This window comes from Notechis scutatus, chromosome 3, assembly GCF_049901735.1.
Source record: "Notechis scutatus isolate UNSWTSFEM ecotype Mainland chromosome 3, rNotScu1.2, whole genome shotgun sequence".
Classification (NCBI taxonomy): domain Eukaryota; kingdom Metazoa; phylum Chordata; class Lepidosauria; order Squamata; family Elapidae; genus Notechis; species Notechis scutatus.
Window position 1 is genome coordinate 29,254,145 of NC_142011.1, and position 12,631 is coordinate 29,266,775.

Here is a 12,631-nt window from a genome sequence, read left to right on the forward strand (position 1 = left end):
TGCTGAGCTTCCTCTTTCGCAACCTAGCTGGTGGCGAAGGAGCGCAGTTGGCGCAATCTAAGCAGGGCAGGAGGCAGCTTCAGTGTTTAGGTGGGAAGGAAGGAAGATTCGCTTTTTGCTCCGACGGGCTGCTATCTTTTCCTCGGAAACCGTGGCAATCGCCCTCGGTTCTACCCCCGACAATACACCAGCTCAACCGCGTGCAATAACTTGCTCTGCTTTGCGAGGGAACTTGCAGCATCTCTCTTTGCGGAGTTGCCAGCGGCGAGAGAGGAGAAAGGCTTCTAGCGTTCGGCGGTGAGTTACGCAGCCCCTGACTACAGCTGCCTCTCCTTGAAGGGGGATCCCGACCAGGTACCCCGAGAAGAAAGTCCGAAGAATTAAAAAAAAAAAAAGTTACTCCCCTGTAGCTGCTTGTAGGCTTCCCTACAGAAGCCAAGAGGGAGGAGTTCGATCCATCGCTACAAATCGCTGCTACTTTTGCCTTTTGTTTCCGCAGGGCTCCAAACGCAGGCTCGCCTCTTCCTGGGCGAAGCTGGAGTCAAAGGGAACGGGCTGGAACTCCTTTCCTAACCTGGTGCCCCTCCCATTTCCTCCCTTCCCCGGGTAGTTAAGTCTAAAAAAGGCTGAAGTTTCCGAGAGTTCAACGTCTGGTGACTTTTGATGGACCTTTCGCGGATCTTTCTTGGCCGTCAGTAGGACGGGATTCGCCTCCGTGTTCTTCTGGTCTGGTTTTCTCCGACTTCCTTACATTCCTGGGATTATTTCTTGGTCTTGTATAGATTTTAATCCGATCACACTCGGTTTAGTTTTTCGTGTCCCCCCCCCGCCCAATCCAGGGTGGAGTTCCTGAATTCGCAGTCAGCCTCGCCAACCTTCTGACTGCGAATTATGAGAAGTTTGCTGTCCAACAAACCGGGGAAGCGGCTGATGGGGGAACAATCCGGTTTAAAAAACTGGCACCCTTGGCTTTCCTCAGGTCCAGCTTTCCGTCGCCTAAGGCAGGGGTCGCCACCAGCTAGGTTGCAAAAGAGGAAGCTCAGCATCCCGCGCATCCCCCCACACAAGGCAGGTCTTCCGTCGCCTAAGGCAGGGGTCTCTTTCAGCCTGGAGGACTTCAACTCCCAGAACTCTGGGGAATTCTGGAAATTGAATTCCACCAGGCTGAAAGTTGCCAAGGTTGGAGACCCCTTGCTAGGGCACCTCTGAAAAAGCAGCGCCCGCGAACCTTGTGACCTTCTGGTTGGGTTTATCTGTTCAGTCCGTGACGGTTGAGGGTTTTTGGTGGAATTTTATTTCATGTCCTTATCGGTCTACGGAGTGTTTTACCGGTGCAAGGAACAAAGCAAAACAGTATAATTTGCGTCAAAGAGCGCCTTCGGCAATTAAAAAACAACGGGGCTGGTTCCCTGGCGACTCTGGAGACGCCGGCGAAGTAGTTCATTCTTGGCCAAGGCGGCGAAGTATTTTGCCGTTGGCTATTTTCGGAAATAGACTTTCTCAATCCACTTGCAAGGAGCCTTGCTATATTTAATGATAATATTCTATCCAAAGCTCCCCACAAAGGAAATGAGGAGTTTAACCCCTTCTAATCCCAAAGGTGCTTTTTCAGGAGGCAACACCTGGACTTTTTTTTTCCTTTTTTTTCTTTTTCTTTGAAGACATTTTATTTGTAAGGAATATTAATCCTTCCATTCCCCACCATCCAGTCAGAGCTGAAGAAACTTCTTGGATGAGAAGCGAAACGTCTTCAAAGGAAAAAAACAAAACAAGAAAGTCCAGTGGCCTCCTGAAAAAAAAAAGCACCTTTGGGACAACCAGGACCTGGATCACTGAGAATCTCTACAGAACTTTTAACTATGCGGTTCGGGATGAATCCCCTTCTAATCGATTTCTTTCTTTCTTTTTTTTAAACTTTTAAATGCACCTCAGGCCGTTGGGAAGAGGAGAGAAAGATGTCTTTGCCGGATAAATTAATCTGAATCAAGTTTAGGTGGGAGTTGTACGGGTGCTATTTACATTTACAACCGAAACGCGTAGGGAAAGTCAATTATTTCAATTGGAAGCCAAATTGGTCCCACTCTCCAAATAGCGTCTGAAAGCTTGCCCTCCCTCCCCTCGCTGTCTTTTTCAAGGACGAAATTGAGTCAAAGCAGAGAAAAAGATTGATAATGCCTGTGAATTAATGAGGGCACTTAATGGCCGCATTTATACATTAGGCTTAACCTGGCTGGTGCATTAACTGGTCTTCAGGGTTTGCACAATATATTGAACTAAAAATCCTACCTAACCAAAAAAAAAAAAAAAAAAGCTAACGCGGGTAAAAACTAACCGGTTGTGCGAAAGCCCCTGCTAAATTTGAAACTGACCATATCCGGTGCGTTATACAAACACAAATGCCCGTATTGACTGCATCGCGATAAACGTTTGGAAGACGACCAAAATAGGTCAAATGACCGCTTGGGTCATTTTTAGGATGAAAAGTTTCTGAAACTTTTAAGCCAGCGGTCGGGTCCCGAGCCTTTCCTTTACTGTCAAGTAAAATAACCATTTTAGAGGGAAAACCTCGCGCCATTTCAGTTTAGCCATATGGACTCGCTAGGGCAAAGAATAGAAAGCCCTTTTCCTCAACAGCGCTTCTGCTTCTAGCGCGGACAGCTCGAGAAAATTTCGGAGTCAAATAACCCAACTACTGAAATAAGAATTTTGAGGGGAAATGACCAACCTAAGAGAAGAGAAGGGAGTGGAATAAGATGGCTGCGGGCTGCTCGTTTGTTTCTGAACTAGAAAGGCTGTCTCAGCAAAGAAAGGAACATGGGAGGGATAAACGCCAGAGAGGGGATCGAATTGGGAGCACCGACGTCATCTAACAAAGAATACCTAATGAAGACAATGGGGCTTCCCCATTTAGAATTCGGGGGGATTTAGGGCGGGGGAGAAACTGCCTTTGACCTTTCCTGGTCATACCAATTGTCTGGGAGCTAGAAGTAGGATGCTATTTATTCTGAACCGTTCTTTCATATCATTTTGCAAAACACAACAGATTTTAAGTACACAGTATAATAAGTAATACATGTTTCCTCAGTTGGGGTTACAATCATATGTAAAACCTGTGATGAACATGTCTACTGCGTTTTGGTTTTAACAGGAAATATACCTAATTTTACTTTCTTTGGTGTGGGAGGACAGAAGGGAAGAAAGAGAAGAAGGCTATTCTTTTTTTGGTTAGTTTTTTTTTTAAAAAAACAATCTAAGAACGGGCTATCCAGTTCTATATGCCCATCTAAATTAAAATTTGTCTGAGAAAGGCAATGTTCTTCCTTACAATTGTTCAGTTGTGTATTTCTTTAAAAAATATTTAAAATTTAAAAGTAGGACTGCTGACAATTAAAACCACTTAAATTAATACTTATAAATGGAGCTTCCTAATGAAACGGATGCCAGGATGCACTTTGGTTTTGTTTTAGAAATGTGACCAATGTTAAGAATATTTTTCCTTAGGTTCGGTGCAACGGAGGTGCGTGCATGCGTGAGGATGCGGCACTGTCATTTCACAATGAGAATTAAAATTTGGATGCAGTTTGACTGTTCCTTTGGTTCACATGCCTGCTGGCCATTTCTAAATATGGAGCGGAAGGGGGGGGGACCCGCCTGCGCTTTTCTTCCCCGACCTATTTGTGCAACGATATGTGATAATTCCTTCTTCAAAGCAAAGCTGGAGGTAGTTTTGGCTAAACTGCGGCTGCATCTCTTTTCCCTTTCGCTCTTTTCTAATTAAAGGGATGCCGAGGCGGCTATTTTTAAAATGGAAACATTACCTTACATTACTTGTAAATTCCAGCCGAGTGTAACTGCGGCTGTATAAATCTTTATGTAACTCCAACAAGTACCTTTAGAAAACAAAGATTTATTTTTATTCTACTTTTATTACTTTATAAATAACTCAAGACAGCGAACATATATAATAGTCCTTTCTCTTCCTCTTTTCCCCACAACAACCCTGTGAGGTGGGTTGGAGGGAGAGGGAAGAGAGAGGGAGAGAGAGAGAGACAACTAAAATCACCCAGCTGGCTCATATGGTTAATGCAGAAATAGAACGGGCTGTCCAGCCTGGTGTAACCTTTGAATCTTTCTCAAAACCAGGAACCTGTTTCTGAATAATAGCGACTATTTTGAATCTTACTACTTAAAAACTCAGCCAAGATGACGCAGACAATGACATAATTTTTTATGATTCCTTTCAGGCATATATATTTACTCAAAAAGTATTTAATAAAGTGAAACATTTTATTAGTTTATATGGCATTTTATACCAGCTTACTTCAAAAGATTCAGAGACGTTGATTAATGCATAAGTCGAATAAATCCCTTGAGTTCTCAGGACCAGCACACAACTATTTATCAATAGAATAAAGGGGGGGGGGGGAATCAACGATAGAGCGGGGAAGAACGAAAACTCCGTCATCTCTAGTCCATCTTCCACTCTTGCACATTGCAACTTTTATTCGTAATAACTCCGGTCTACAGTTTCTCACGATTATAGATAGATAGATAGATAGATAGATAGATAGATAGATAGATGATAGATAGATCGGGAGAAATGTGACGAACAATTGTTTCTTTTCTCCTTTGCCTTTCTTTTGTTCCAAACGCACAATCAAAACCTGTCCTCTGAAATTGAATCCGATTTCTTTCCAAAACACACGTTTCAGTATTTTGAGAAAACTATCATCAGAATGGAGGAGGGCGCGATCCTATTATAAGAAGATTTAATTTCCTATTAATAAAAGGGGAGTGATTGGGAAGAAGGATAAGCAACCAATCAAAAGAGCCGCGAGTTGGCTGAAAGGGCCGAAGGTGCTTTCAATTTCAATTTCGCAACACCTGCCAGCCCCCCCCATCTCCGCCCACGCAGCCGCAACACCCTATTTCTTGCTGCAGTATTTTATCGAGCCAGGTGCTGTCTTAAAGGTTGGCTAAAATTAAAAGAGTCACTCTTCCGTCTAAAAATATGACGATATTAAACCGCAGGTAGTAAAGAAAATGGATAACGCCGTACATAAATTCTAAAGACAAGAGAGAGAGAGAAAGAGAAATGCGGTACGCAGTTGGTGGAGCATCGCAGCAATTCGCTTAGCCATGTAAACAGAATTCGAAGCAAAACCGTCGCACACGAGTATTTCCCGTTATAGCCTTAAAACCGGACAAATCTGATGTAGTACCCCTCTGCTGTAGCCAAAAATCAGAGTTCTGGAAACAAATTTTGAGGCTAGGCTGATATATTTCATTAAAGCTTGTAATCAAACGGATTACTGCAGTCTGAAACGGTGTTTCCAGGCTCCTTCCGATTTGGGGCTTACCCTAAACTTACTTAGCTCTCACCCTACTGCCAATAGATAATCCAAGGAGTCCATTACAACACCTCCATTTTTTCTAGGCCTGCCTTGCTGGCATCATTCCCCGCACTTTTCTCTTCATCCTGGGCAGGCTAATAATATTTAGGTTCTCCCAATAGAGACACAATTCTTAGGAGAATTGAACCGAACGAACACAGAGGGCGGTGGGCGAGAAAAGGGTCATTTCCCAGCCAGATAATAATTGATGTGGGGGCGATTGCGGATAACATGCGTGTCCGTCCCCCCGCCCCCGATTTTTATATCAAAGCTGGGTTTGGCTACGTTCTGCAAACCGCGGCTGGAAAGGAAAAGATGCATGAAGATGCCAACTGGTGCCCCGCTTCCTTTCCCTCTGCAGTTTGTCTCAGGCGTGGGTGTTGCTCTTGGGGGAGGGGGAGGAGAGAAGTAGATTTTGGTGGGGACCTCCCCCAGAAATGCAGCAAACCTTTCCTCAGGCTCCCTTCCTCCCACCCCACCCCACCCCAACCCCACCCCCCGATCCCGTTTCCCCTCCCCTCCTCTTTCCTTCTGCTAGTTCGACGCGTGGGGACCGAGACGTGCCGCGCACAGCCGAAGCCTTGCGTGGCAATCTGGTGACCGCTGCGCGTCCCCCCTCTCGCTTCTCACCCCCTCCCTCCCCTCCCCTCCCCTCCCCTCCAGGTTTCTCTGCATTGCATTGGCACCGCCGAGGCTGGAGAGACAACCCGCCCGTCTCTCGACTCCGAAAAAGGGGAGAAGCCGGAGAGAAGGTGGAAGGACGTCTGGGCAGAGGAGCTGAGCTGCCTGCCGGCGGCGAGGTAGGCATTCCAGCCGCTTCCAGCCCACACCTGTCGCGCCCTCTGAAGAGCCTATGCCCCAGGCAAAAGGCGAGAGCTGCCCCTGCAGGTGCCGAGGTCATGGTCCAAGCGACTCTGCAGAGGCGAAGGTCCAGTGCCAGGCGAGAGTGGAGATAGCGCCCTTCTAAGGCTCGCCCTCAACCGCCGGAGCAGCAGCAGCAGCAGCAGCGGCAGGACTGGCGTGCCAAGCGGGTCTGGCACCACAGTAGCTTTGTCGGCTTCGGCCCCTTTCCACCCGCTACCCGCTTCCCGAGCCTTTGGCCGGTGCCTCTAACACCCGTCCCCACTTACAAGCGAGGCAGCCCGGGCGAGCATCATGGCGACGCTAATTCGCAGCAAGATCTCCAACGTGGCCACCTCGGTTTCCAACAAGTCCCAGGCGAAGGTCAGCGGCATGTTTGCCCGCATGGGCTTCCAGGCAGCGACCGACGAAGAAGCGGTGGGGTTTGTTCACTGCGATGACCTGGACTACGAGCACCGGCAGGGACTGCAGATGGACATCCTGAAGTCCGAGGGCAGCGAGGAAGGAGGTGAGCCGCCCTTGGAAGGAGATACCCACTACCAGAGGGACGGCACGGGACCCCTGCCTCCCTCCACTTCCAAGGACGATGGCGTGTGCTCCGAGCTGTCCACTCAAGGGAAGCCCAGGATCACCGCCTGGGAAGCCGGCTGGAATGTCACCAATGCCATCCAGGTAACCTTCAAAACTCCATTTCCCTTTTTCCGTTGGGTGAAATCCTGAGTTTAATGGGGACTTTCCTTGGCCTCAGTTTCCAAGGGATCCAGATTGTCTGAGGGACAGTAGGGGTTCACTCATCTAGAGTAGGGTCCCTGATGTTCATCACCTTGGATGTTAGAAACAGAAGGTGCCCCCAGAAGGACATCTTTATCCCATCCACTGCCCAACTATGTAAATGGCTGTCTACCCAGTTTCAAGTAACTGCACGTTCGAGAAAGGTTAAAAAAAAAAATCACTTTCTAATTCAAGAACACGAATCAACACGTTCCAAGCGTTGTTGCACTTGCTCCCTCCCCTATCTTTGTCTCCTCCCCCAAATCTAGCCAGACTTACCTCTATTGTGGCAATTTCGATCTGTGTTAATGATGATGGGATGGCAATTGTTTTTTAAAAAATTGCCGTTAAATTGTGCATTCTACATTCGCTCTATCTAATCCTTCCAGTTTCATCTGTATCTATGCCTGAGTTTGTTTTACTATGCTCAAAGCAGCACATGGTCCAAATGAGACAGCCATTCTCCCATAGATGTTTTATTTTATTTTTGCTTTAGATGGAGGCATTTGGAAAATTTCAAAAGAGCGAAACAACCCCTTCCCTCCTTGCATTGTTTTGTTTTGTAGATGCTTAATCTGCAAAACCTGATTGTATAATCCCAGTTATTTTATAATTTGCTGGTATTGTCTACACACAGTAATAAGATGTACCATAACAAAATTGCACCTAGAAAAGATTTGCTCCTTTCAATCCAATATTGTTCAGACCTGAAAGAAAGTACTAATCAGGAAATGAACTTTTAGGGAAATTGAATAGCATTTCTATAGTCAAAATCATTTTTTATTCACTAGTGAAGATCTGAAAGCAAATTTCCATAATATTTCTGCTGTTCCCTCCACCCAAACTATTGGACAGTGATTAATATCTAACTTAAACATGCAAACAAATGCAACAGTCAATCTTATTTTCACTAATTAGCCTTTTTTGGTGGCATTTCTAGCTGTCTTAAATTATAAGTTCTAACTTTCTGCAAAAATAACCTCTATATAACTGCAAAGGGTATAGTTTGAAATTCTGTCCCTATTCATTTGAAAATAAGCTGTAGTGAACTCAGTGAGAACTACTTCTTAGTAGATATGCATATGATTACTTTATAAAACAATTTAGTCTATGTATTCAGTTTTAATCCTTTAAGTGAATTATTTTTAGATGATAAAAATGGCTTCTATCCCAGTGAACAGCAGTAGCATGTACAATTTGATTTAATAGCAACCTGTTCATCACACTGCATTTTTGTATCTAAATCAGAGGCATTACAACCAAAATAAGTCAGGGTAATTTTAGTGAGTTTACAGTTATTGTTTTGGGTGATTTAGGTATGTGGTCAAAGACATACATTTCACAAGGAAGTGTGGTTGACTCCTATAGCGTACTATTTTTTTTTTACAAAGCTATTGAACAGATGCCTTTTTTGTCAAGCATTTGTAGGATGATCTAGGACCAAACTCTTTGTATTACTTAAATTGATTTTTTAAAAAAGTGTTTTAACTTTTGCATCCACAGTTTTAAGAAGTACTGGTTTTATTATGATGATTTTATTTATTTTTAAATTGCCCTGGAATCCCAAAAAGTTTTGTAGTTTCAAAATGTATGCATTTTGAGCTTTAAATTCTTTTTTTTAAAAGAAAAACCAAACCAATTCTTTCAAGGAGAGAGGATCTGCCCCTGTTACCGTGCTTCCTAGCTACATGAGAATTGATGAAAGTAATATTTTTGAGAACATGTCTGTGCAGAAAAATGAAGCCTATCCTTCCTATTTTTATACGTTTTAATTTTGGAATTAAGCATGGAATTAAAAAAAAATTAGGTTCTTATAATCTCCATTTGTGCATTTTCTGGGAGAGTAACTGCTCCCTCACAAATCAATCTGAGCAATACAATATCCATTTTCTGTCTTTCTAGGGGATGTTTGTTCTTGGCCTGCCCTATGCTATCCTTCACGGTGGATACCTAGGACTCTTTTTAATCATTTTTGCAGCAGTGGTTTGCTGCTACACTGGGAAAATCCTCATTGCCTGTCTCTATGAAGAGAATGAAGACGGAGAGATAGTCAGGGTGAGAGACTCCTATGTGGATATTGCCAATGCTTGCTGCACTCCTAGGTTTCCTAGTCTCGGGGGCAGGATTGTAAATGTGGCCCAGATCATAGAACTGGTCATGACCTGCATCCTGTATGTAGTGGTCAGTGGTAACCTGATGTACAACAGCTTCCCAAACTTGCCAGTGTCCCAGAAATCATGGTCCATCATTGCGACAGCAGCGCTTCTGCCTTGTGCTTTCTTGAAGAACCTCAAAGCTGTTTCCAAATTCAGTTTACTCTGCACCTTGGCTCATTTTGTGATCAACATTTTAGTGATTGCCTACTGCCTCTCCAGAGCCCGGGACTGGGCATGGGATAAAGTCAAGTTTTACATTGATGTGAAGAAGTTCCCCATCTCAATTGGCATCATTGTCTTCAGCTACACCTCTCAGATCTTTCTGCCTTCCTTGGAAGGGAACATGCACAATCCAAAGGAGTTCCACTGCATGATGAACTGGACTCACATAGCCGCTTGCATCCTGAAGGGGCTCTTTGCCTTGGTAGCCTACCTGACTTGGGCTGACGATACAAAAGAAGTCATTACAGACAACTTGCCATCCACCATTAGAGCTGTCGTTAACCTTTTCTTGGTAGCCAAGGCTTTGCTCTCCTATCCTTTGCCTTTCTTTGCAGCTGTGGAGGTCTTGGAGAAATCTCTCTTCCAAGAAGGAACCAGGGCTTGCTTTCCTAATTGCTATGGGGGTGACGGGAGGCTGAAAGCCTGGGGACTCACCCTTAGGTGTGCTCTTGTGGTGTTCACCTTGCTGATGGCCATTTATGTCCCCCATTTTGCCCTCCTGATGGGCCTCACAGGAAGCCTCACAGGGGCAGGCCTCTGTTTCCTCCTTCCCAGCCTTTTCCACCTGAAGCTATTATGGAGGAAACTCTTGTGGCACCACGTCTTCTTTGATGTGGCCATTTTTGTAATAGGCGGTATATGCAGTGTGTCAGGCTTCATTCACTCTTTAGAAGGCCTCATTGAAGCTTTTAGAACCAATTCAGAAGACTAAAAGATGGGCTAGATTGGTTGCACTGGAGGGAGGAGAACAAAAATAAATAAATAACCCCCCCCACAGAACATTTACATAGCCAAAAGATGCATCCCCATAAAAGAGAAATGTCTGTTATTTTAGTGAAGTTACACTCGACAAACATAAGCGAGTTTCCAGATCAGAGGCTTACCCAACAGACTTTTTAAATAAATGAAGAAACCCTATATATTTTGTATTATTTAGATATTATCAGAGAAAAAAGTATTTGGAATATTTCCCTGTCTTCTTCACTTTATAATCTACATACATTTAATCTTTATAAAGAGAGTAAAAATCCTCTGTTCGGAAACAAGGAGAGATTCCATGGTAGTATTTTTGCAGGTTTTATGCAACTCAGTATTGTTTAAAAATAATATAAATGTCCATCCAGTTGCTTGGGATCATTATGCTGGATCACTGGAGTACATGTACGGCTTGATGCTAAATTTGTTTGAGGAGCAAATTGAAATGGCTCTGATGACCATCCCTGAGCCTAGCAAACTGTAACGTTTACAGCTGTATATTAAAACAATCTGTAAGAACTGCTTTAACACTTCCATATCAGCTCATTTCCAGTACCAGCATGTCCCATTTTGAGTAAACATCTGTAGCTGACCTGCAGCTGAGATCAGAGACTTAGCATCAGTTATTGAGGATTGAGTTACTTTTATTCCTATTCTTAAAAACAAAAAGAATTAAAATTGTTGGATTTGACAGCTATTATGGATAAGAATAAATCATATACAAGAAAACATTTCTGTGCAACTACCAGGTTTGTGGAGCTGTTTCAAATGTATGTGTGATGTAATTGTGGTAAATACAATGACAAATGTATATCAGAAAATTTATCTTTAACATAGAATGTGATTCATCAATATATCAAACAATAAAGAGAAACCATAAGAATTGTGGCTGGTATGGTTTGTTCTAGGAATCCCTCAAAGCATCTCATCTATCGATATTTATTTGAAACCAAGCTCCATTGCAACTCAGCATGTCTTTCTTCTTTGTAGCTACCTCTTTTTCCATTGCAGGGTAAGTCAGCAGGTATTTTTGTAGGTACAAGGTGGATTAAGAAACATCATATAATGTATGTAATAAAGCATGTGTTGAATTCAAGTGATATACCAACTTTGAATGGGTGATTTCTTGGTTCACAGTAGTTCTACAGTGTGCATATCTATCTAGAACTAATGAACTAAGATTTCAGTGGAATTTTCTCTCTGCTTTAGCATTGAATTATGAACTGATTCTCCAATTTATGGAGAACATTTAATATTCAGCCAAAACACAATGCAGTATTCTATGAGAATTGTGATGGAAGTTATTTGCCAATAGTATTGTGAATTTTTTGTCTTCTGGTTACTCATTTATTGCATAGGACTATTCAAAATATATTTGAGATTTAACACTTATTATTTTGAAATCATTTAGTGTGGATCACACTATGTGATTTTCTTCTCTTTTTATTTTAATTCAGTTTTCAGGTCTTTGAGCATAATTTCTACCTACATATCGTACTAAATATAATTTAATTATCTATCATCTATATCTAATTATCTAATTTATTTATCATCAATCATTATCTATCTATCTATCTATCTATCTATCTATCTATCTATCTATCTATCTATCTATCTATCTATCTATCTATCTATCGTGTTTCTCATATAATAAGGCCGGGTCTTATTCTTTTTTGAGCCCTGAAAAAATGGCTAGGCTGTCTTTTCAGGGGTGACTTAATTGCCCCCCCTTGCATGTTCGGGCGGGCGGCGATGGCTTGGATGTTGACCTCAGTGTTGGTGGGGCACTTCGTATCGGGGTCAACGCAGGCAGCACCATATCCAGGTGTGCCACAAAAGTACTTCCTAACGGCAAACCCCCCCACCATTCCCCCCCATTTCGCATGTTTTAATATAGGCCTTAATTTGGGGGGAGGGGCTTAATTTCATTTCATGCCTATCAAACATGCTGGGACTTCCTATTGGGGGAGGCCGTATTGTTGGAGAAACAGGGTATCTATCTATCTATCTATCTATCTATCTATCTATCTATCTATCTATCTATCTCCCATTCATCCATCCATCCATCCATCCATCCATCCATCCAGTTACTTATGTTCTCTTCTTTATCTCTTTCATTTCAGTTGTTTACTTAATTATATTTCTGGGTATTCAATTTCCCAATTCATGTTGTATTCTTATTCTTTTCAATCTGTAAAATATTTTCAAAGTTTCCATAATATTTCATGCAACAAAATGAGCATTTTGAGTATTTTAGTTTTGAGTAATTCAGTTTTACAGAATGGAAGTTGAAACTAAGAGGGAAGGAAACAGGAATAGCAACAAGAATCCGTGGATCTACTCAATGTAAGAATTAATTATCTGGTAGTCCTCTTTCTGGACTATATCTTTTCAAAGTACAGGAGAGGCAATCCAAGTAGGATTATCTCCTTTTATGAACACATTTTTTATTATGGTAATCTTCCATGAAAG

General features: G+C 42.8%; 1 protein-coding gene across 1 annotated transcript; it reads left to right on the top strand.

Annotated features, from left to right (window-relative positions):
- Positions 1–13: 13 nt before the first annotated feature.
- Positions 14–11,551, top strand: SLC32A1 (solute carrier family 32 member 1). The gene is made up of 3 exons (XM_026664883.2): positions 14–297; positions 6,057–6,926; positions 8,928–11,551. The coding sequence occupies exons 2-3, from the start codon at positions 6,549–6,551 to the stop codon at positions 10,113–10,115; spliced, it is 1,566 nt and encodes a 521-aa protein (XP_026520668.1). The 5' UTR covers positions 14–297; positions 6,057–6,548; the 3' UTR covers positions 10,116–11,551.
- The last annotated feature ends 1,080 nt before the right edge of the window (positions 11,552–12,631 follow it).